At 52.4% G+C, this 25,790-nt stretch overlaps 2 protein-coding genes across 4 annotated transcripts; one reads left to right on the forward strand and one right to left on the reverse strand.

Annotated features, from left to right (window-relative positions):
• Positions 1 to 1,701: 1,701 nt before the first annotated feature.
• On the forward strand, positions 1,702 to 9,941 carry CCDC25 (coiled-coil domain containing 25). 3 transcript variants are annotated; one of them, XM_078604466.1, is made up of 9 exons: positions 1,702 to 1,937; positions 2,927 to 2,974; positions 3,671 to 3,710; positions 3,920 to 3,971; positions 4,718 to 4,793; positions 5,010 to 5,113; positions 6,058 to 6,260; positions 7,172 to 7,217; positions 8,038 to 9,941. In XM_078604466.1, the coding sequence occupies exons 1-9, from the start codon at positions 1,913 to 1,915 to the stop codon at positions 8,065 to 8,067; spliced, it is 624 nt and encodes a 207-aa protein (XP_078460592.1). In that variant the 5' UTR covers positions 1,702 to 1,912; the 3' UTR covers positions 8,068 to 9,941. The 3 variants fall into 3 exon arrangements, with proteins under 3 accessions (XP_078460592.1, XP_078460593.1, XP_078460594.1); XM_078604467.1 differs by having other exon boundaries at positions 1,735 to 1,927; XM_078604468.1 differs by lacking the exons at positions 1,702 to 1,937; positions 2,927 to 2,974 and having other exon boundaries at positions 3,678 to 3,726.
• Positions 9,942 to 10,642: 701 nt separating this feature from the next.
• Positions 10,643 to 24,334, reverse strand: LOC144725123 (ubiquitin carboxyl-terminal hydrolase 14-like). The gene is made up of 14 exons (XM_078604595.1): positions 24,319 to 24,334; positions 21,439 to 21,584; positions 19,272 to 19,379; positions 17,975 to 18,078; positions 16,504 to 16,562; positions 15,488 to 15,813; positions 14,716 to 14,796; positions 14,021 to 14,094; positions 13,620 to 13,899; positions 12,792 to 12,866; positions 12,159 to 12,284; positions 11,797 to 11,872; positions 11,427 to 11,543; positions 10,643 to 10,977 (listed from the first exon to the last, which is right to left on the reverse strand). The coding sequence occupies exons 1-14, from the start codon at positions 24,332 to 24,334 to the stop codon at positions 10,643 to 10,645; spliced, it is 1,923 nt and encodes a 640-aa protein (XP_078460721.1).
• Positions 24,335 to 25,790: the final 1,456 nt, after the last annotated feature.

Genomic DNA, 25,790 nt, shown 5'->3' on the forward strand with positions numbered 1-25,790 from the left:
GGCTGTGGGTGGGGATGGCTTCATCGCTACAATCACACGGCAAGTCGTAAGCCTCTTCCCTGGCTGGGTGGTGCCGACTCAAAATCGTTTGCTGAAGGGTCAAGGCGCTCATACCATCGATTAATTCCATACATTCATACCATACATTCACACCACCTATTCACCCCATCTATTAATTAAATTGATTCCCTCGTCCGTTTACGAATGTAATCGATGTAATCAATTACACACATAAATGTAATAGTCAATTAACTTATTGAGTCACTCATGAAATGATTAATCCATGAATGGCTCATTAAATTATTAAATGTACTTATGCGTTCACAATCAATCAATGTATTAATTTACAAACCTGTTCACCAATTAATCCACTCATCCACCCACATTCCCGTTCAATTTACGAATGAGGAAATCACTAATTATTTCATGAACTGCCTTATTTATTTACACACCAATTAAGAATCTACTCATTCATTCAACCATCAATTCATGAATTCCCTCACCTATCAATCACTTAAATATATAAACTAATGCACCTATTTATACATTGCATGCACTGATCTTTGAAGCCGGTATGTCACGAGTAATCGATTTTTGTTCTCACGATTGATCTATCGAATCTTACATGCATTGATCGATTATTATCGATTCATATTTGCTACTTCTGACTTGTTTTTGATGAATGGTTGACTTTCGATTCGTACATACTTTACTGTTTTTGATAAGAGTGTCCATTCTTCACGGCAGTGCCGCTTCTGTATTCCTTCACACACGATGCGCAGCGTACGTCTCATCTCAACACAATCGTATAGGGCACCCCCAGTGGCAGACGTCCCTGCGCCCCGCACAAGGTGACTCAGCACCCGACCTGCACACACGTGAATCTGTCAGTTAGGGGGCCATGATTTCTTTGCGGTCTCGCCTGGGGTGGGAAGGGTGGAGAGGGGAGGGGCTGGGTGGGGAGGGTGGGGATGGGCTGGGTGGGGAGGAAGGGGAGGGTGGGGAGGGGCTGGGTGGGAGGGTGGGGAGGGGCTGGGTGGGGAGGGGCTGGGTGGGGTGGTGGGGAGGGGAGGGTGGGGAGGGGCTGTGTGGGGAGGGTGGGGAGGGGCTGGGTGGAGAGGGGAGGGTGGGGAGGGGAGGGTGGGGAGGGGAGAGGGGAGGGTGGGGAGGGGGTGGGGAGGGGCTGGGTGGGGAGGGTGGGGAGGGTGGGGAGGGGCTGGGTGGGGAGAGGGGAGGGTGGGGAGGGGAGAGGGGAGGGTGGGGAGGGGCTGGGTGGGGAGGGTGGGGAGGGGCTGGGTGGGGAGGGAGGGGCTGGGTGGGGGGTGGGAGGAGTGGGGCTGGGTGGGGAGGGGCTGGTCACCCCGTGGTGCCCTTATAAAACTCAACGTTTAACCTACTCACGCCGGCTTGTGCCCGCCCTCACAGTCGGGCATATTTGCGGAATACACCACGCCGCCGTTGACCCTGGCCATTGACCGAGCAACCCAACGTTCCTACCAGCTCCCTCCGCAGGACAACGTGTTCATTGAGAGTTTCAGAAGGAGCCAATAACATAATTCGATTTTACAACACGGATAAGGGTCTATTGGCCAATGTTCTTGCCGTCATTGGTCAATGCGGTGGTAGGGGGGGGGGCTCTGACCAATCACACTGCTTTATTTGCCCGTCACGTGTCTAGCCGTAGCCACACCCCCCTCCACCAGCGCGATTCGGCATCGAGGGTGGCCGGTGCGCAGTGGGAATTTCAGTTCGCGTGTCGCGGGCGCCAAGTTTGTGAATGACGAGACGTCATTTAGTTGCGAGCTGAGAATAAAGATTTGTCGTCCGAAAAGCGTGAATATTATTTAGTATCTCCGTGGGAGTTCAACATTGGGATCGTGTGTCGAGGGTAACGGGGGCGAGGAGCGCCGCGATGGTGTTTTATTTCGTGAGTAACGGTACGTGCGGCCTGCTCGATTAGGCTGTGTCACGCTTATTGGTGTCCAAATCAATACGAAGCTAAATGACTAATAACATAACTTGTAACAGCAGTGACAATGATGCTAATGACACGGCGATCACGCTGGGGTAGTTTTGTAAAAGATAATTCGGTACAACAGGGCTGTAAATACTAATGGATGACTCGTACAGTAGTACAGTATGTACTGTATTCTATATGGTACAGTAATTTCAGCATTACAGTGTTGTGTAAGATTGAAGGCAGACGATGCAGAAATAGTCCTAATCGAGGACGGTAGCCCCCATTCGGACGATTTTATTTACATAGATTCGGGGGGCTGAGCGACTCGCTCTTACAATCACCAACATTCGCATCTCATCCACAGTGCTGAGCTTACCAAACACTGCAATTCACACACTCACTCGCACTCACCCTTGGAACATTCCCTGTATGGTTTAACAGAGGCACGGGGTCTGCGGCAGCGAGCATTGGTGACTCTACCGTGCTGATGAGTCTTAATACGGACGAAACTGGTCCACAATTGTGTCTGCATCGCGGCTGCTGACAGTCGATGACATTTGCTCACATTTATTGTGATGGTGACCTAAGTCAATAGGACCACAATGCACTTCTTAAGCCCATGCCAATTGTTGTGTTAGCATATGCACAGAGGCTGTGTGATTTTTTTACACGGCTTTGTGTGTTTGAAGTATTACCCTCCGTAGCAGGGCAGGTAGAGAAGTTCTGCCCGCTAATGTGTGGACTGGAGATAATTTGAAGACCTCTCAAAAGTAGTTCTGTGGTAACTGCTTTTGCATGCCATTTTCTAGTAGTAGGATGGGATGCACTGCTTTGCGAGTTCCAAATTGTTGCTTCTTCTCATCACATTGCATCCACAGCACAATCACAATAAGACTGGTCGAAAAATAACTAAGCAAGAAAAGTAATGCGTACATTAATTACCCCATAACTTACCTTTGTTCACAGTTGGCTCGACACCATACACGATCTACGTGGGCAAGGACAAGTACGAGAGTGAGTATCTGTCTGTGGCCATCCCTGTCCGTCCTGAGAGCTGGGTGTCCAAGGAGTGTGATGTCCTTCCCGGGGATGTTAAGCTCGTTTCTTTTTTGTGTGCCACCCACCATCATATTCAGTTGGTATCGCGAGTTGTGTTCCGGCAAGAGCATTGGAACGCCCGAAAAATTTCAGAGGTGTAATAACTACCAAAGGCAGATGCGTCTACTTGAGACAATGACTCAACAATCCAGAGATGTGGGACCCCTTTTTATGAACCCAGCAACCTTAGTTCAATTCCTACCCACGGCCAACATTGGTCGTGAGTGGAGTCTGAAACGTTCCTGGGCTCCCCCTTACACGAACCCGCACTGACCAGCATGGTAAAGTTTAGTCAACCCCCATAACCAACGCGGGGAAGCCCTCAGCCATCATGTAAACACTCGTTAATTGATCGATAACACCGTATATAGAGGACTGTAGAGCTTGGGCAATCGTTGGATCTGGCTCGCCGCATTGCTGCCGGCCGACTTGTATGGTTCCTCGCACCGCTTGAGTAGTTCTCCCTCTTCGAGACTGAGTGAATAGTGTGCGTGTTACACGTTTACATTATTATAATTGTACTGACAAGGGACTGCAATTGTATTATTTCACGTATTGTATTTTCACATCTTATACAGGTTAATTTACAGTTTCAAATCCTTTATGCCACAGATGAGGAGCTTATTAAATACGGCTGGCCTGAAGATGTTTGGTAAGAACACATGAAGGTGTTTAACACTCCCATTTTCGTCGTAACTTTATTTTTGTAAAGTCATAAAAAATATAATTTTACCAAACATATCACAGTGCCGTACTTGAAAAGTGGCTTTCGGATTCAACAACAAAATGCACACACGCGATTATGGTAACACTACATTTGATTAAGGGTTCCGCTTTTTCACTTGATTTGCCACACCGCAGGTTCCACGTGGACAAGCTGTCTTCAGCACACGTGTATCTACGCCTGCAGAAGGTGAGATATTTTAAAAAAAACTAATTTGAAATGGTTTCCCTCTTAAAAGTAAATTGAATCTATAGCAGAAGGGCATTTGAGGTGCTGCGGGTCCACGTTGCCTGTAGAGGTTAGAGATGAGCCGCAGTGACCGAGCACACAACGGTAAAACATAACGAAAACTAGGGTTAAAATATGATAAGATATTAAAACCAAGAGGCACCATCGTGTTGACCGGCCGGATGTACAAAATCCTATCTTACAAAGTGGGAACCTATTTGCCATATTTTTTAAAGTACATTTTCTAACCACAGGCCCAAAAGCTTAAAAAGGCTCAAAACATCAAGTGGCCAGCAAGTTCAATTCACGTTGCTTGAATTTAACTTGGTTATTATTATAAGAGCTTGGGGAAAAGAGACGCCAATGGGAATTCCAAAGTGGAGCAGTGTTAGAGAAGAAGCAGAGAGAGAAGTGTTGTGACCTGCAGTGTGGTGAGTGGGTGAGTGTGTTAGTGAGAGTGTGACCTGCAGTGTGGTGAGTGGGTGAGTGTGTTAGTGAGAGTGTAACCTGCAGTGTGGTGAGTGGGTGAGTGTGTTAGTGAGAGTGTGACCTGCAGTGTGGTTTGTGGTAGTTGAGCACCCATTGTGGGTGAGACGAAACAGTCTTATAGACCGAGTCCGTAATTGAGGTGGGATATAAATCCACGCTCGTGCATCAAGGCGCCACTGCACTTTGTGAACATTGCTTTGTCCCTTGCTCCCACGCAGGGTCAGACCATGGATGACATCCCCACGGAAGTGCTCATCGATTGTGCTCAGCTCGTGAAGGCCAACAGCATCCAGGGTGAGTGGCCAATCAAGAGAGCGAGATAATTTAAGGCACCCTAACACTACACGGGGGATGGAGCAGCAGTGGATAGATGTACGTATGTATGTTGAACTTCTTTCGCACCGTACATAGCCAACCGTGCTAATTGGAAGTGTGGGGAAGGACAACTGATCACGGCTCTGGGGATGATGAAAAATTAAATGAATGAACCCGGGTGCTCCGTGGTTGCAGGGAATAAAATGAACAACATCGCCGTGGTCTATACGCCCTGGGGCAACCTGAAGAAGACGGCAGACATGGACGTGGGGCAAGTTGGCTTCCATAAGCAGAAGGAGGTGAGTGCGTGTGTGAGTACGTGGCGCTATCTATAGTCTGTTAAGGCTATACGGGGGATCTTTGTCTTTGTGGTGCTATCTAAAGGTAGCAGTAGTGTAGCGGTTGGCGCGCTGCACTACGAACTCGGCAACTCCAGTTCGATTCCCGCTCACAGCCAACACCAGTGGCGATTATCTGAATGAGTCCTGGGCCTCCCCTAGTTCGACTTGGCCTCAAATGAGTACCATGTGCGGTGTGTAGTAAAGATCGCCACTGGGGAAACGAAGGTGGTCGGGCGTGATGCTGGCCACCGATGCCCGAGTGTGCCATGGCGGTCTTCATAGGTGCTCGCTAACAGCACTCGCCCCAAAAGTATGTTAAGGCTATATGGGTGAATTTTGTATTAGGTGCTATCTGCAAGCTGTATCATGGGTGATCGCTTGAACGGCAGTTGAGAAACACCGATCAAGACTCATCATTGTGATCCTCATTAACCCTTCTCGGGTTTTCGGTGTCATGATAATCAGCATTATTGTCATAAGTCATCAATATCATTATCGTTATTGGCAACAGCCACCAACCCCGTGCCAATGCCGAATTGTTACCCACAATGCACAATGGTCTAGATGATAGTGATGATGACAGTGATGATCTTCTTGCTATTGATGTAAAAGGTCACTATCCAAGTCACTCAACTACTTGATCATCCCTAACTTCGTCTAGTTCACCCAGCCTTCTCACCGCACCTTCAGGCCGTCGTAAGGGACACTCCTCATCAATGTGCACGGCTGTCACATGCGGTAGGGGTGGCGCACGTGCCAACACGGCGCCACGTCAACGTGCCTTCACGCCCATAGCTACGCACAGATTCTGTTGTGCCCGATCCAAGACAATATGGATATCAGGTGCCCATGTACAGGACAATGACGACGACGCTAGCGACGTTGATGATGATGTGTGGCAGGTGAGGACGGTGACCGTGGAGAAGCGCGTGAACGAGATCATGAACCGGCTGAACCGCACGCGGGATGAACGGCTCCCGGACCTGGCGAGCGAGCGCGAGGATAGGGACCGTGAGGAGCGCGGCGAGAAGAAGGCCCAACTCCAGGAGCAGAAGCGCAACGAGAAGGAGGAGACGAGGAGGAAGAGGGAGCAGGAGGAGCTGCGGTACCACAGCTGACACCCTCCCGATAGATTTGCAAGGAATACAAATCGCGCACGTCCATGGATTCCGTAAACCCTTTCAGATTGTCCGATTGACCTCGCTGGAAGTTTGCAGTTGGTAATGATGGTGACGGATGACGGTATTTTCTGAGCCACACAGCAAGGTGGCATCACACGACATGGCGTAGGGCGATGGTGTCGCACGCAATTACATCATAGCCTTTTGCTCACGTGGATTATTCCTTTAACCCTAATATTTATAACTAAATTTCCGGCAACTGTTTTTATCAATTTGGTCAAAATTGTGAGTCCCTAATATCGACACAGCTTTTGACAAAAATTGAGTTCATATTGGATTCTCTTTATGACAGTTATCATGCCTCATCTACAGGCAGACGGACATAGCTAACGCAAAATGACTTTCAACCTTCGTTGTAAAACGTTGATAACATACAGCTGTCAATCCACTGCTGGATGCAGACTCCTCCAACCGTGACGGTCATCGGGGTTGTTTGATCATACTTCACCATGCCAGTCAGTGCAGGTTGATGAAGGGGGGCGACCCAGGTCCAGTTAGGATATCACGAGCTACTTAAGTTTATCCGTGGCAGGGAATGAAAGGTCGCCAAATAACTCGCAGTGCAGTGTGTGAACCACTGTGCCGCCACTCCACCCAACATTTGTACCACAATGTGGACTTAGGAAGCTTCTATATGCCCCCGCATCTCGAGGCGCTGTACAGAAACTGGGCATGTTGTGTAGAGAGAGGGGCAGTCATAGGCAGGGGAGAAAATACTTGAGCCCAGACTTGAACGTGACAGGAAGTCAACAGCATGGATTGATGGGGTAAGTAATATTTGTGGTTATTGCTGTACAGCACCTGTTGTTGACACGCCGCTGATTGTTTTTTTTAGGAGCTATTCGGCACTCATGAAAGAAGAGAACATGACCTCAAACCAGGTAACGAACCGTTCTGTGATGAGAGCAAGTGCAGGCATCAACTGCGACGCCAGTCGTGCTATTGTATTGCAAGTTGAGCCATACCCCTATTACCTAAATCACCTGGAATGCGGGTCTTGAAGACGCGAGCATGGTGTGCGAGATCATCTTCTTGGCTGAAATGCTCACTTCGATTTCACTGGTTTATTATCGCTTAGTTTTAGGTATCGCTTTCAGCAGTTTTCTTGATTTTTCTATCGAGTATTTCGGTCATAGTAACACGAATTTTTACTTTAAATAACATTTTTATTTATTTTTGGGCATCTTTACAAGAGTTATTGTGACCGCTCTCTGAAACAGATAAACGTAAGGACAGCCGCCAATGTGTCGTGCTTTCAACACGATTTGGAACTCTTTGAAAAAGAGTGCATTTGTGAATGGTATTGCAGGGGAGATTAATATATTGTACCATTATTTACCCTAAGAAAGCTGAATATTTTGCAAAGCAGCATGGAGAGGTGGAACGCAAATGATTTGGGGAACATGATGCAAGTTTAGACGCATCATATCGGCCGTCGAAAGAGCGGCCTTGGCTAGGCCACATCGCGAGAAGGGATGATCGGCCAGTGGTCGAGACTAACCAGAGGAGCAAACATGCGAGACGGGACGTCCACCACAGAGATGGAGCGATGAAATCGGCTTGTTCGCTGGTGCCAGGTGGATCGTGGCTGGTTAGTGGGCATGACAAGGTGGACAGCATTGAAGCATGGGGGCTGGAGTTTGAGCCCTGGTGCTGTGTGAGTGAGGCAGGGTTGATGTTTTTGTTTCTCTTTCTGTCCAGGATGGAAACGACTCCGACGAGTTCATGTGACTTCCAGGAGTGCTGCAACCGGGAGCGTGTGGGACATTATCGGGAAGGAGGGTTAGCGCACGCGCTTGCCTGCCTCACGGTGACACTGCGGTTTACTCGTGTGGTGGAAAGGGCTCAGCATCTGGGGCACCCGTGGGGGGTGAATTGTTCACTACCTCGCCATGTATGCAGGAGGTTTTGGGTTCAGTCTTGACCCTGACACCTGTATATTTGGAGTTTGCATGTACTCCCCGTGATCGCGTGGTTTTTCTCCTGGTCCTCCGGTTTTTCCCTCCACTTTTAGAAACATGCGTTTTAGAGGATTTGACTTTCACAAATTTCCGCACGAGAAGCCAGTTGGGCAAACATTTGCCGCTAGGTCAGGTTTGAAATGAGCTATATAACTCGGTGGGCCTTACCTGGTAATTTTTTTTGTTAATAGTTTCATCTGAACTCAAAAAATATTTCCTGACCCAGCACGCCACATCCAGGGTACCTCGCACTCCGGCTGTGGCTGCTACTAGTCACGTGCCTACTCCAGTTTACCAGCGAGCTGGACAATATCACGTGATAATTTAAACCCTTGCTGTCGGTGACGTTTCGCACGCGTTGATCTAACAGCATATGCCAGTGATATCGCTGGATTACCATAATCATGTGCTTGACGATAACTGTGAAGCATTTTTGCTTGTTATTAAAGCCTCAACGTTGAGTCGTAACTCCGTTGGACACCCTGCCTAGGAATATATCCACACGAGCCATTTGTTTTTGGGATTGCATTTTCATTCACGACCTTCCTAGCATTGAACCATTTACCCCCTCTTTACCATTTAACTAATTCACCCCCTTGTTTTGTACGTGTATCAGCATGACAGAAACACATTCTGACACTTCCATTGATGTGCCAAACAAGGTTAGTGCTGTCGTACTTAGGGCTTATATTTCATTCCGGGTTTGTCCAGGTCGGCGAGCTGGAAAATATATTCTGCACTTGGCACAGCATGCCCAGTATACGTGTGGCTGGGGCTAGTCAACGTTGCCAGCTGGTCTACCAATGACCCGGAAACGTTCGTTGTGAGAGGCACGCTCGTAGAACTTCGCCAAGCGTGCCCATCGAATTCCCGAAGCTGCTCGCATGAAGTCTGCACTGCTTTGGCAAGCCTATGGGGTGTTTTTTTTACATTTTCTATTTTGTTATGTTGCCCACCCTGTTGCAGCATCATGTAATGAGATAAATAATCTACGTGGAACTCTCGTAGAGCGGTACAAACCGGAGTGTTTGGTCGACAGCCTGCGGAAGGGGATACCGCAGAGCTACCTCGGAGAATCCTTCAAGTGGCCTGTGGTGCACACACTAGGAGACTGCATCGTCCAGCCTGCCCAGCTGCAGACAAATGTTCTTTGCATGGCACTCAAACTGATATTTTGAATCTCGCGCCTGGTATTTAGCCAAAATAAGGGCATAATCAAGTGGGTCCCATTTTATACTCAGACCACAGGAAACTGGCCGTCAGATGCCAAATGTGCTTTTTGGAAACATTTCCGTGTTTAAATGAGATGTATTTAAAGCGACATTCATGCGGTAATGTACAATCGTTACATCGTTTTGGGTATTTTTTTTTTACACGTTGAGATAGATTTTCAAGTTGGTGATTTACTGGGCTGCTTTCTGTTTGGCCTTCTCTTCTCGCGTGCATGTTTATGTTCGACGCGATCAGAGATAATTTTTACCCGTCGGCTTGGGATTTGGACGAACACTTGTCAAAGAGAGGAAAATGCCTTAATTGCCGGATCGTTGGTCAGTGTGCACAAACTTGAAGTTAATCAATAAAATCAAACGTGAATTGCAGGTCTTCGTAATTTGGATTTCCTGAATAAAAGCCATCGTGCATGTTCGTGAGCCTTGTGCCCATTATCTGCGTCAGCGGTGGGGCACATTTGCCTTCCCAGGGACCAAATAGGGCTTCTCAATACCTGTGGTAGCGGGCCACCTTTTCACAACGACACACACAGTTACTTCTGCCGCTTCAATAGGCCCCTAGCAGTGATACACACTCAGACTTTAATCTTTTCAGCTCGGCTAGGCCGCCTTGTACGGTTGGCAATGTACGGTGCAAAAGAAGTTCACCACCCCGTATAGCTGTTAGCAGACTTTTGGGGCAAGTGCTGTTAGCGAGAATCTATGAAGGCTGACGCGCCACGAGAGGGGGGGCGGTGGCCAACACAACGCCGTGTTTGTCTCCCGAGTGGCGATGTTTACACACCGTACCAGGTACTCATTTTCGCCCTAGGGGAGGCCCAGGACCGTTTCAGATAATCATTACTGCTGTTGGTGGCCGTGAGCGGGAATCGAAACTCGGGTGGCCAGGTTCGTCGGCGCGCTGTGCTAAGTGCTGCACCACCGCTCCCCCACGACACACACACGTGTTACACGTATTACAAGTGTGACACGTGTAAGACGTGTCACACGTGTCGCCCATCCCCAACTTACACCAACCAACCACTCCAGCGCAGTCCGCGAGCAGTGAAACGGGGGTTCGGGGAGACGCGGTGAGAAGCTGTGCCCGAGCGGCTTAACCCACGTGGCTCGAGGGGGCTACGCGAGCGACGAGCCGGAGCCGGACCCCGACGAGGCTGACCCCGGCGAGGATGACCCCGGCGAGGCTGACCCCGGCGAGGATGACCCCGGCGAGGCTGACCCCGGCGAGGCTGACCCCGGCGAGGCTGACCCCAACGAGCCTGACCCCGGCGAGGCTGACCCCGGCGAGGCTGACCCCGGCGAGGCTGACCCCGACGAGCCTGACCCCGGCGGGCCGTACAGCAGCAAGCACGCCGCGTCGCCACCACCTCCTCCTCGTCCGGCGTGCAGCGACAGGACCTCTTCGGAGGTCACCCTCGTCACAATCTCGTCGTCGCATTTCCACCAGTGGCCTGGTGGCAGACGGGGAAACACGTTGGGGTATACAGGAGGTCGTGGGTTTGATCCCAACCCTGACGCCTGCTGTATATCTGGAGTTTGCATGTTCTCCCCGGGGTTTCCCTCCACATTTATAATCAACATGCATTTAGGGTATTTGGCCGCTATAAATTGCATTTTTGATAGCCAGGTCGCTTCTGAAAAAAAGCCATATAGCTCAGTGGGCCTTACCTGGTAAAACTAAAATAGTTTAGCTTAGACTCGCCAACCTTGATAAACCAGTTTAGCAGTGGGAGGAAGTTGCTGAAACTCGGATTCAAACCCAGACTTCCTCACCTGCACAGAATAGAGTCCCCCCCACCCCCCACTTCCCCCCCCACTTCCCCCCCCCCACTTCCCCCACCCCACTTCCCCCACCGCCTTTCCCCCACCCCACTTCCCCCATCCCCCTTCCCCCGTTTACCTGCATCCCAGTGCAGCCAGGACACATAATGTCCACCCCCATCCTCCTCCCAACGGGGCCTCGTCCACGATACGACCGCGCGGAGGTCGTAGCAGCCGCTGTTGTTGGAGCCCACGTCTGAAAATTGGAACGGAAAACATAATAATAATAATAACACGAAGTAGGTCGTTTCCGCATACAAATATTACGATGATTGTTTTTTTTTCGTGCCAGGCCATGCACACTAATGATTTGGCCAAATTTGTGTGGCAAGACCGTCAACCACCCGACACAGCCAGGTGTTATTGTTTCAGCTCGCTCACTTGGTGAGTTGAAGAACAATTCTCACAACAACAACATGTGGCGATTAGATATACAGCGTGTCACTCACCGTCATCAAAGGAGCACTCGGATCCATCGTAATCCTCATCGTCGTCGTTCGAGGCCGTGCTGCCCCAGGAGCTGTCCTGAAGGAATCCACGGAGCGAAACGAGAATTTAGTAAAGAGCAAGGACACGCGCTTTATATTCAAATACTTTCCGTGTCGCCCCACTTTGTACATCTAATGTCTGTATCCAGATTCATACAACTCTTCTGGTCGCCTTGATGTCATATGCTCTCCTTTCCGAATCATAATCGGTTCACTTTTGGGTGAGGCCACATCACGATCCGGCCAAAGTTCTGTCGTCAGACCCCTCCACCACCCGACCTAGGCCAACAAATGACATTGTCACGTGGTGATAGTTACAGCACCTGCTCGCCGGGCTTGCGGCGTCTGCATTCCATCTCCTGGAGGCGCCTCCTGCCAGGCCCCAGCCGCTCGCGTAACGCCGGGCCGCAGAGCTGCAGTGCGTCCAACCTCAGTGGGAAGGCTGCCTCCTGCAAAACAGAAAACACCCCCACCGCAACCCGCACCCCGGGAGATCGAGACAAGCAAATTATTTCAGGGCGGCGATGTTGGTCCACCCTCGCAGAGGTTCACACTTCCATTCTGGCAGGCCGCCCTGGTAAATTATAAACAACAACAAAACCCCTACCGCTCACAGACGACATTAAAGATCCCGTGACGTCAATCGAATTGACCCGGTCATCGTGTGCCGGAGTCACGGTCCAACCGATGCCAATTTCGAAAAACGACACCGCTAAATCACTCGATTTGAGAACGCACGAATTAGCGATCATCCCCCCCCCTCGCCCCCCCCCGCCCCCGACTGCGAAACGTCAGTTAGACCCGAACGGATTCTTCGTGGCGACGGGGAGACACCGAGAGCACGGTCGGGATCATAACGGGGGTGGGGTGGACAGGGCAACAAGAAAACTCTCAACACTCGCTGCACATCCCGGGGGCGGGGGTCGGCACGGCCAAGAGATGTCTGGGACTCACACCTGGAGGTCAGCGTCGTCGCCTGGGGGCCGAGACACGTGGACGCCCAGGTACGCGGGCAGGCGGACCACCCCGGCCTGTGGGTCAGAGGGCACGGTGGTCAGACGGAGGCGGATCTAGAAACCTCCCAGGGGGGTGGTGGTACCAAAATGTCAAGCTTTTAATAGAGGGCTCCTACATTTACATCACTAAAACTTGCAATGTGTTTCTCTGATAAATATCAATAAACTACACATTTTAGGGATATTGCGGCAGAATAAAGTGGTAGTGCCTTACGCCGACAGTTACTACTCCAAGCCGGCATAGCAGCATTTTGGAGAATATCGAATGAGAAATTCAGCGATTACTACACGCTGACAAAACCAGGACCTCCAGTTTCAGGGAAGACTTTTATAGACGTTCCAGGACGGCTTCCTGCCACAACAAGAGGATCGATCCCGGGGAAACCAGGACAGGTGGAAACCCTGCCCCTCACCCACCACGTGGCAACCCTGCCGCTCACCCACCACGTGGCAACCCTGCCGCTCACCCACCACGTGGCAACCCTGCCCCTCACCCACCACGTGGCAACCCTGCCGCTCACCCACCACGTGGCAACCCTGCCGCTCACACACCACGTGGCAACCCTGCCGCTCACACACCACGTGGCAACCCTGCCGCTCACACACCACGTGGCAACCCTGCCGCTCACCCACCACGTGGCAACCCTGCCCCTCACCCACCACGTGGCAACCCTGCCGCTCACCTACCACGTGGCAACCCTGCCGCTCACACACCACGTGGCAACCCTGACACTCACACACCAGGTGGCAACCCTGCCGCTCACCTACCAGCGCCAGGCGAGCCGAGAAGTCCAGCGCGGAGCCCGAGTCGCTCGTCGCACAGCGGAGCTCGATGAGAGACACGCGGGTCTCCCCCGTCTCCTGGGTCTCTCCATTGTGATGGCTCACTCCCTTTCTTGTGGTCTCTTTGACTTCGTGTGTCGTTCCATTCTCTGGGACTTCCTTATTTCCCTGCGTCTCTCTCTTTCTCTGGGTCTCCGCGGTCTCTCCATTGCCCCGGGTCTCTCCACTCTCTCTGCTCTTTCCATTCTCCAGCGAATGCTGCGTCCTACCGAGGTCACGGTCAAGGGTTGTGAACGGCACCGACTGTCCCATCAGTGAGTGCGATGGCACGCGACTGCCGCCCACGGCAAATGGTGGTGATCGCGATGCGGGTGATGAAAGGATACTTCTTCTTGTCCACCTTCACCCCGAAGAACTGCTCGACGAAGTTCAACTTTCCATCTCCGTCCACCCAGACTTCCTGCGCGCAGTGAAAGATCGCGTGCCTCCAGTCAGCACTCGACGCGTGCACGTTTATTGAGATAGCGAGATACAGAGAGAGATACAGATAGAGAGATAGGCAGAGAGTGACACAGAGAGATACATGGAAAGATAGAGAAAGAGAGACAACACAGACCAGAGGTGGGACAAAGTCATTGTTATGCAAGTCCAAGTCGAGTCGCAAGTCATCAAATTCATGACTCGAGTCTGACTCGAGTCCAAGTCACATGACTCGAGTCCACACCTCTGACACAGACAGACATACATACAGAGAGACACACACAGATGGAGACAGACACTGAAAAACAGATGCGTGAAAGAGGCAGAGAGACAAATAGAGAGACACAAGGAGACACACAAAGACGTGGAGAGTATACAGAGAGACAGACAGAGAGACAGGCGAATATGGAGAATCGATGGTTGCGCATTCAAGAAGGAGCAGCAGCACAACATCGCTACTGGGCGTGTCATCACGTCTCGAGAGTCCGAATTTGAGAAGTGGGCCTCAGCAATCTCTCCCCTCCCTGCCGCCTTCAGCTTCTCCGACTTCCTCTGGCAGCGATCGCCGCGAAGGTGACAGGGGCCAGGTTGGATTCCTCACCGGGTCGGCCCAGGCCGGATCTTCGACCTGCAGCGTCTCCCGCAGCAGCCGCAGCACTCGTGTCCAGCACTCGGCAACGTCCTGAGAGAGGGCGTGGTGGCAGGGGTGGGAGGGGTGGGAATGATCGAAGGGATGAAAATTATTGGAGGGATGCGAGGTAGTGCAGGGATGGGAATGGCTGGAAGGATTAGAAGATGGGAGGGATGGGAATGATTGAAGGGATGAAAATTATTGGAGGGATGCGAGGTAGTGGATGGACGAGAGAGGTGGGAGGGATTGGAATGGTTGGAGTGATGGAAGAGTTGGAGAAATGTTAGAGTTGGGAGGGCTTGGGAGAGATGTATTTATCATCATTAATGCAGCCATGCAAAAAGACAAAGATCCCCCGTCTAGCTTCACCAGACTGTTGGGGAAAGTGATGTAAGCGTGTCCCTATGAAGCCCGGCATGGGGTGAGTGGCTAGCAACGCACGCCCGGCCGGCCGCCTCTGCCTCCCTAGTGGCGACATCTACCCACCGCACCAGGTACTACTCCCTTGAGGCTCACCCAACAACAACAACAACCGCCATTCGCCACTAAGTGGCGGTGACGTCACCACGACGCTTGTGCCAGGCCATGTGCACCTTGAGGCCACGTGAAGTGTCGAACGCCCGCTGGCAGGAGGAGGTCACGGGGCAGACCCAGCAGGTGCCACGGGTCGACTGACCGAGATGACTGGCTGATGCACCACCTGTGCCCCCTACTGCTCACCCACCCACACTGCCACCCGCACCGATGCGCACAATCCCACGGGCACCTGCTGCAGGTGAAGGCCGTCGTGCCCCGTGCGCGCGAAGTCGGGCGCGGCGCGGTGCAGGGCCTTCCAGAGCGCGACGGGCGGCAGGGTCGGCGTGGGTCGCCCCTCGGCGGGGGAGCGGGGATGGACCGCATCGGCCGGGTCGTCGGAGTCGGCGAGGGCGGCGTAGGGCCCCCGGGCATCTCCCCGCGTCATCATGCGGTGCAGCTCCTGGGCCAGGCGAGACGAGGACGACGAGGAGGAGGAGGAGGTGTCCATCGAGACGGTGGCGCGGGCCATCGAGTCGAAGAGGTCGCGTAGCGCTGCTCGAGTGCGTCATGGAGAGAGAGAGAGGGGGGCACTTAGGAGACACACAAAGACAAAGGTCCCCCGTCTAGCTTTAGCTATACGCACTTGACGACGTTGACCAATTTCTCTTGTAGGCCCGCCCACCACCCCCACTTTCCATTCCCTGGTTACCACACTCAGATAAGCCCCTCACCTCTTAACTTGTATTTAAGGGCTGGTCTTTTGGAATCTTTCCTCACTTGATGCAGTAATTTTAGCTGTGACGGTCCCACCTGATGACGGAGACTTGTGTTGCCTCCGAAACGTCGTGATTTATTATTTTAGTTTATTTCTATTATTACTTTTAGTAATAATAAAAAATTACCTACGTGACTTTACCGAAAAAACTAAGAGTATGAATTCTTGCAGTGACGAAAGCTTCAAATCTAGAACTTTAGCATACTGTTTGGGGCAAGTGCTGTTCGCGAGCACCTATGAAGGCTGCCACGGAACACGAGGAGGTGGGTGGCCAGCACCACGCCCGGCCACCTTTGTTTACACTCTGCACCAGGTACTCATTTGAGGCTGAGTCGACCTGTCGACTCTCGTGAATGCCCAGGACCGGCTCAGATATTCGCCACCGATGCTGTCGGTTTTGGCGCGCAGTGCGCTAACCACTGCGCCACCGCTCCCCGCTGACCGAGTGGAGTTCACCACCCTCTGACCTGCAGTGAAGGCCCCGGCAGCCTCTGTCCCCCCTCGCTCTGTCCGACGTTCCGTGAACCTGCAAAAGCCACGGGAATATATTCACATCTCACGGCCCATCTTGTTGCTGCAGAGGGTTCACGGTTCGAAGCCAGCAGGCCGCCCTGGTTAATACCGCGGTGTGCGTTAACCGTAGGCCATTGTGTGCCGGGATCGTAGTTCCAAATTTGGTTCCAAAAAGTTAGAAATTTTACACCGCAAAGTATTCAAAGGGGATTATACATGAAAGCAAACATTGCCCCTCTGCTGCAAACTAAATCTGGCAGGGCCCTCCTGCAAAATAATCACGAGACTCAGTGAGGCTTTCGTGGCTACACAAGCGAAATGATAATAATAATGATGATCTAGGACGATGCAGGGGAGGTATTTACCGTAACGATGTTTCACACCGCAGTGTCCCACCGGCTCCTAGTGAGCGCATCGCCACTGCGTGAGTGCACGTGGAGAGTCCCCCACGTCGCCTCGGAGTGCACCTAGCCTGGTACGAGCGCTGCGGTAACGTCACCACCGCCACTTAGTGGCTGTTTGTTCTTGTGCGCGCATCTCACGGCTGCCGAGGTGAGTGCCGCCGCTCACCAGATGAGAACCACCGCTCACGCGGTGAATACTGCGCTCACCAGGTGAGGACCCGTGGCTCACCAGGTGAGGACCCGTGGCTCACCAGGTGAGGACCCATGTCTCACCAGGTGAGGACCCGTGTCTCACCAGGTGAGGACCCGTGGCTCACCAGGTGAGGACCCGTGTCTCACCAGGTGAGGACCCGTTGCTCACCAGGTGAGGACCCATCGCTCACCAGGTGAGTGCCCGTGTCTCACCAGGTGAGGGCCCGTGTCTCACCAGGTGAGTGCCCGTGTCTCACCAGGTGAGGACCCGTGTCTCACCAGGTGAGGACCCGTGGCTCACCAGGTGAGGACCCGTGTCTCACCAGGTGAGGACCCGTGGCTCACCAGGTGAGTGCCCGTGGCTCACCAGGTGAGGACCCGTGTCTCACCAGGTGAGTGCCCGTGTCTCACCAGGTGAGGACCCGTGGCTCACCAGGTGAGGACCCGTGGCTCACCAGGTGAGGACCCGTGTCTCACCAAGTGAGGACCCGTGGCTCACCAGGTGAGGACCCGTGGCTCACCAGGTGAGTGCCCGTGTCTCACCAGGTGAGGACCCGTGTCTCACCAGGTGAGGACCCGTGGCTCACCAGGTGAGTGCCCGTGTCTCACCAGGTGAGGACCCGTGGTTCACCAGGTGAGGACCCGTGGCTCACCAGGTGAGGACCCGTGTGTCACCAGGTGAGTGCCCGTGGCTCACCAGGTGAGTGCCCGTGTCTCACCAGGTGAGTGCCCGTGTCTCACCAGGTGAGGACCCGTGTCTCACCAGGTGAGGACCCGTGTCTCACCAGGTGAGGACCCGTCGCTCACGAGGTGAGGACCCGTGGCTCACCCGGCGAGTGCCGCTCGGAGCTCGGGGATGCTGCCCAGGCACTGCACGACGGCGCTAAGGTAGCAGCTCCTCCCCAGGTTCAGCAGCCCCACGGGTGGCGCCAGCTGACGGAAGCGCACATTCACCACCATCACCATCACCACCATCATCACCACCATCACCACCATCACCACCAACATCACCACCACCATCACCACCATCACCACCATCACCACCACCATCACCACCATCACCACCACCATCACCACCATCACCATCACCACCACCATCACCACCATCACCACCATCACCACCAGTATCACCACCATCACCACCATCACCACCATCACCACCATCCACCACCACCATCACCCCCAGCAGCATCAGAGCCGTGGGCAATCCACTGCTGGATGAGCCTCGCCAATGCGCCGCTGCCGCAGCCGCCGTCTTTCGCGAATCCTGCGACGCAAAATCCCACCCAGCGCCTTGCGCGCGAGACGAGTTCATTGCTCCATCTCCGCGGTGGAGGTCCTCTTTCGGACTGCGTTCCGTTCCACTTTGGGATCGGGGTGGAGGGGAGCGGTGGGGGAATCTCGCAGGGAAGGTGACGTAATCACACACGGCTCGTGAATCTCAACGAGTTTCCCCACCGTCAAGGGAGCAGATGTGCGCAGGAGTTGTGTTCTCTCACTTGTGCACGTACGTTGAACTTCGTTCGCACCGTACGTAGCCAACCGTGCCAATCGGAGGTGCGCTCACTCCGTGAGTGGCGCAGTCAAGTTTCAAGTTTCAAGTTCATTTATTAGGTATAGCCCTGTGAGCCATTCGGCTCTTGAATCGGGTGCAACCGCAACAAACAAAAAACAAAAACATGAACAAGAAACATCTTAAAGTGAATATGTGACTGAGTGCAAACAGAAAATCCAAGAAAAGACAGTAAAATATTGCAGAAAAAGCACCGTACACAAAAATGTGCAAAAATCCCAGTGGGATGCAAGTCAAACAACAACAACAACAACCACAAGACAACTTAGATTAAGGCCATCAGTCTAACCCTGTACTACAACAAACAAACATGGCCAAACCAAAAAACTTTTCGAAAATCACCAAAATAAAGCCATAAAAGCAATGAAACAGTGATCATAGGAACTGTGACCGAGTGAGCGGCGGTGTGCTCACCTGGTGAGCGGCGATGCGTTCACCTGGTGAGCGGCGATGCGCTCACCTGGTGAGCGGCCGTGTGCTCACCTGGCGCATTGTCTGCCAGTCTATGGGGCGACAGAGGTGCGTTGGTGTTGGGGTCACTGCCGGGTCTCACCGCAGACGGGAGGTGCCCTCCTCGAGACACGTCCTCCGCAAACAGGGGCCGATCCGGTGGCACCAGGGGCAGCTCGTCCGTCGTGCCAACGAGCAGCACCGTCACACCCTGGGCACAGCGACAAAGATCGCCCGTAAAGCCTTCACGGACTGTTGGGGCAAGTGTTGTTAGCGAGTGGCGTCTATGGAGGCCGCCACGGCACACGAGGGGGTGGGTGGCCAGCACCACGCCCGGTCGGCTTCGTCGTCTCCAATGCTGATGTTTACACACCGCACCTCGGGGGAGGTCCAGGACCGGTTCAGATAATCCGTCACTGGTGTTGGCTGTGAGCGGGAATCGAACTCGGAACGCCGGGTTCGTAGCGCGGTGCGCTAATCGTTCCACCACCACTCCCCACACACCCTGAGAACACGCACACGGGTTTCAGATCTGCGTGTGTGTGTTTGGAACAGCGAATGGCTCGCAATCAGAAGCGAGCGAGATCAACTCCTGGTTTGGGTGGTGGGAGGGGGTGACTCAGCCTATCAAATATATTAGGTCGATAAAATAGTACCACTTAGTAGGGAAGTCAACAGTGGTTATAGTATGTATATCATTGTCCTCGTCATGGGAACATGGAATCACCACCACTATAAACGGGAGATAAGTACCAATGCCTCAATGATCATTTCAACAGGAAATGGCTTTGACACTGGATGGTGGTGGCAAGATATGGTGAATAACGGAGGAGAATGGGGGGGAGCAGTGGGAGGTCATTGGCTAAGAAAGAGCGAGTTGATCCTGAGAACCGAGTCTTACCGAGATGTTAACTACCTCGCCTGGTATGCAGGCGAGGTAGTTCGATCCCAACCCTGACGCCTGCTGCTGTATATTTGGAGTTTGCGTGTCTCTCTCCCCGTGGTCGCGTGGATTTTTCTCTGTTCCCTCTACGTCTACAAAACAACGCGTTTAGAGGGTTTGGCTGCTATACATTTCCACACGATCAGCCACTTCATTGGGTTATCGTTTGTGGACAAGTCACGTGTGAAGAGGAGCTGTGTAAATCAGCGGGTCTTACCTGGTAAAATAAAAACAATTGGTTTTGTTTTAATCGTTTAGACTCGACCGAGACTCCAAGTGAGAGAGCGTGCGTGATGGTGACGTGCTAGGGTTGTGATGGGGCCACGTGGACTCACGTCTCTGAGCTTCAATATGCCCCAGCTGTGGTCCTAAAGGAAGACAGCATCAGCTTCAGTCAGGAGGGGGTACAAACACGAATGCCATCATCACCAGCAGTCATCATTAATCCACTGCTGGATGAAGGCCTCCCCATCTCTCATGGCCCTGCAAAACAATAATCTATCGAATAATCTATGAATGTTCTTCGATATTATCTTTTCAAACTTATGCTCAGGTTGCACTTACAAACAAGGGCTACTTCTTGCTAAAACATGGTTTTTCATCTCAGCTGGTGGTATAATTGGAAGATCATTTTCATACTCAGAGTAATGTATCGAACGATCCTTCTCCGTAATTCCGTTTCGAGAACCAAGACTGGTGCAGGGATCAGCTTTGTAGGCGAACATCGGCAAAGATCTTCCCCATCCACACTCGGTTCCACCACAGCTTCGTCTGTAGGTCTACGAGTCGACATGGAAGTCACAGGCGACCAAAGGTAAGGCGTGGAGACGATCGACTCGACACACAGTTTGAGGACCCGGTCTCATCACAGCTGGGCGGCTAAAAACCCCGGATTCAATCTGAGCTACCCAGCCATATTTCTACCCGAGTAAAAAAACAATATGCTGTCTATATAATACTAAGAAAATAATAAAACACAAGAAACATAACGCTGAAAAATCATTCTTCTTCTTTCGTATGGCTGATTTCACATTCACGTGGTCAAACCCGGATAACCGCGTAAGGAGCAGCGGAATGAATCGCTGCGATGTCTCCATCGTGTTTGTGGATCGGGGCATTGCGTCGTTCTAAGTCTGTTCTGGATGGCCGCAATCGCACCACTACTACCGGAGAGTTGTATTTATTTATTTTCCATTTGTGCATTAGGTATCATCCGCATCTACTGCCATGGTTTGTGCGGATGCCCCTAACGTTGTTGCCTCCCCTGAGATCCCACGTGCCTCCCCCCCCCCACACACACAATGTCACTCCCCACCCCTCACCACACCTTGAGCTGTGTGCCTAGCAGCACCACTCTCTGTCGCTCGGGGCGCACGCCGGTGAGGGAGAAGAGGCGAGACTTGAACGCAAGCGGCGGGCGGCTCGAGTCGAGCTCCGTAACGCAGTGGAGTTGGCGGCCCCACTTGACCCGCACTGAGTGGACGCCACGGGGCCCAGGGGCCAAACAGCATCATCATCATCATCAGCAGCATCATCATCCTCATCAGCAGCATCATCCTCCTCATCAGCAGCATCATCCTCATCAGCAGCATCATCATCATCAGCAGCATCATCATCCTCATCAGCAGCATCATCATCCTCGTCAGCAGCATCATCATCATAAGCAGCATCGTTATCATCATCGGAAGCAGATGTATAATCATCAGCGGTGTCGACATCGGAATTATCATCACGACCGCCATCAGCGTGATTACCATGACCTACACGATAATCTTTGTGATTACTCTGATCCGCGTTTATGTTTGGGTTAGGCTACGTGATGGTAGTTTTGTGCCACAATTCGTGTCATTACCCCTCCACCACCCGACGAGATTGTCACGTTGACAAATACAGTCCGTTATCAGTGACACGTGGCTGATGTATTGGCCACATTGTGACCGACAAATCTTCTCCGGCGCACCGGTGACTGAAAGGCTTTTCACGACCGAATTCCATCGACGTCGACGTTCCACGGACGTTGACCTCAAACTGCTCTGAGCTCCATGAGGTCATGACCTCGGGAATCGAGTGAGGATGCTACATCTCACCCACTTGCTAAGGCCTCCGCCGTGACATCAGCCCACCGCAAATGCGCGCTTTGTAATTTGTGCCCGGCTAAGTCTGAATTACGTTAATTAGTTCACGCATCTTCTACCGAAGCGGGCATTAGCTATGTCAGATTTTTTTTTTGTCTGCAGACATTCAGTTTTTTCCTGAAAAAGCTCGCCCAGCAGCCCGCGGAGCGAAACGTCGGACATCGAGCCGAACAACACACGCCGCGACACACTCCCGAAATCACACAGTGGCCAAATCCAAACAGCAGTACAACCGTGCGCACCTGCACAGTATTATCGCCATCATCATCATCATCATGTATTATCCGTGTGTGATTTAACACTCGGGCCCTTTGGCATATATCATGGAAATAAAATCAAATAAATCCCGTCCACCAAAAGCGTCCTCCCAATCCCCATTTTAATCCCACAATCCCTGCGCCTCTTCCATTAGGGGAGGAATGCGCGGAGTGGCTCTCAGAGCGACTGACAACCACAGATGCAGCAGCCACGGCCTGCTGCTGCCGCCGGCCTCTGAACTGTCAGAAGGAGACGTCAGGCCGGTACACAGAGGAGGGGACACGCAGAGGCAACCCGTGCCAACCCCCCCACCCAACTCCTCCTCCCCCCCCCCTATTGTGGAGCGGCGCAGGCTGCGGCACGAATACCGTGCAGGGGACATTTCGGGGTGGAAAAAAAACGTCAGCGCCACGTTGCGGCGACAAAAAGACAAAGATCCCCCGCGTAGCCTGTGACAGACTGTCGGGGCAAGTGCTGTTCGCGAGTAGCCCCTATGAAGGCTGGCACGGCACACGAGGGGGTGGGCGGCCAACACCACGGCCGGCCGCCTTTGTCTCCCTAGGGACGATGTTTACGCATCGCACCAGGTATTCATTTGAGGCTGAGTCGACCTAGGGGAGACCCGGGACCGGTTCAGATACTCATCACTGGTGTTGGCCGTGAGCGTGAATCGAACTAGAGTCGGCAGGATCATAGCGTAGCGCGCTAACCGCTACACCACCGCTCCCTACACATCCACACACACACACAATCCCACTCACACACACTCACACACACAACATGAAGCAAATCGCCTTACGAGCACAACACACACCAATACACGGCGCTAATCAAACGCCTTACTCAAAACACACGCGCCAAGCCAAAGTCTCATTCGTGGATTTGGCCAAACATCCGAATGTAGCAGCACCCCCCTCACTATGGTCTTGAGACTCCGCGAGGCTGTTCCTGGGTGCATCGTTGGCATTCCTTTCATTATCACGGGGGTCGGGGGGAGGGGGGAAGGGTGAGCGGTGGCGCAGTGGTTAGCGCACTACGCTGCGATCCCGGCCGCCTCGGTTCGATTCCCGGCCACGGCTACCATCAGTGGCGAGCGCTACCCGAACCGGTCCTGGCCTCCCACCCCCTTCACCAACTCGTGCCCACCAGCGCGGTGAAGTATGGTCAAACAACTCCCATCTGTCTGACATCGCGTGCAGAGAGATCTTCATACAGCAGTGGATTAACAAAGGGGTGGCCATTATGATTACTATTATTAAATAACCGTTATAAGCATGAATGCCATTATTAGGCGACATCTACTGACAGCCTAAGGCAAGGCACTGCAGAGTAAACACGATATAAGTCCATCTGTGTGTAAACCTGCAGCACTCGTTTCTATATCGCCTCGTACCAGGATGCACCAGCGGTGCCATAACAGGCGTTATGGGCTCTGTGGGCAGCAAGAGGGCAACTGGTGACACCGTGCATCCATCTCCGCTCCGACCAAGCCGCACTCACCGGCGTGGTGAAGTATGGTCAACTAACTCGGCACGACCCACGCACGGCCTTGGCAGGAGGCCTTGGCAGGAGGCCGCTATTCAGCGGTGGATTGGTAATTCGGCTCTTCGTACCTTACAGTGAATTCACAAATTTAAACAACAACAACAAACAGCACGTGTCGCGTGCTTGGGAGGCGAGGGTTGGTGGATCACGTGCAGATTTGTGAATCCCCCGAAGCTTCCTGGGCTGCGAGGTGTCCCTCGTCCAGCAGTGGATGGACAACGAGTGGCGGTGCAAGTGCAACACGTGGGTAGGCAATGAAGGATACGTACCCGAGTACAGAGGCATGGCAAGCTCCAACAGCACCTTCACATCAACGCAGTAGAGTTGGCAGGCGATGCTGGCTGGCTGAGTGTGTGAGTGAGTGGCCACTGAAGGGACTCGTCCACTGGGGGTTGCGTATGGACGAGCTGCTAAAGTTGTACCAGGATGAAACGGCTTTGATGCTACTGCTGTTGTGTCTGCTGACACGATGGTTTGGCAGCTGCCGCGAGAGAATTGGTTACACGCGGCGAGAGCCCTACCGAGGGTGGCAGACACACGGCGCACACCCGGGAGACGAGATGGAAAGATCTGGAGAGGGATGGGGAGAGACGGGGGCAGAACGCGCGAGGAGAGATGGGGTGAGACGGGGGCAGACTTATATGGAAACACGGGGAGATACGCGAAACTCTGACGGCGCTGGGAGAGACCGGGAGATCCACGGAGACTAAACGAGTGGAGACAGCGGGGTGGGTCTTACCCGATACCGGGAATTGAACTTAGGCACCGCGTTGAGAGCGCAGCGCGGCACGCTTGTTTAAGTTCACTAACCCAAGCAATTGTGTCCCTCACAACTAAGCAGAAGGTTGCGAGTTCAAATCCTTGTCGTGGTGGTCAACTCACAAATAAGGTCCCCATCCCTCCAGGACCGATAAAATTAGTACCACTTTGTTGGAAATACGTCATGGAAATGCGGAATTTCCACCACTGCCTCTTTGAGTCAGGGCATAGACCCCACGCCTCGCCTTCACGGATGGCACGTGCAGCTACTGCTCGTTCTATGGTCGGTGCTGCTATTGCTTGCTCCCGATACTGTAACGATACTCTTTACAACTTGTGAGAATAGGGTTTCCCCCCTTTTTCTGGCAACAAAAAGGTGTTGAGATGTTAAAACACCAAACTGAAACCTTTTACAAGGAATCATGTCTGCATTAACTACAATGCTTGTGGTCAGAATGCAAACAAAAAACCATACTCTTATAATAAATGCATTGTCCTTGAAACTGATTTGTCCACACCAGAGACAGCTTTCTTTTGAGCCTAGTCTCAAAAGGGTGTTGGACCAGAGGACACCAAAATACGTGTTGTTTGCATTCTGACCACAAGTATTGTGGTTAATGCAGACGTGCTTCCTTGTAAAAGGTTTCAGTTTGGTGTTATAACATCTCAACACCTATTTTGTTGCGAGAAAAAAGGGGAAAACCTATTCTCATATTTTGGTCCTGGCAAAGGAGGTCCCATGACGTAGTCCTTTACGACTTGTACGGTACACGGTTGCCTCTCACTCTCAAAGAGAGCGAACGGCTCCAAGCGCGAGGATTGCCCAAGCTCTGTGATCCTCTGTATATATATATTTTAACGTGTCTTCAGCCAATTACACATATGGGAGAAAACCGGAGCATCCAGAGCAACCCTACGTGTGCGAGGGAGCAACGCTGTATCCCCATACAGATGGAAAGAGATGGAGATTAGTCCACGCTTC

This window comes from Lampetra planeri, chromosome 22, assembly GCF_965212315.1.
Source record: "Lampetra planeri chromosome 22, kcLamPlan1.2.h2, whole genome shotgun sequence".
Classification (NCBI taxonomy): domain Eukaryota; kingdom Metazoa; phylum Chordata; class Hyperoartia; order Petromyzontiformes; family Petromyzontidae; genus Lampetra; species Lampetra planeri.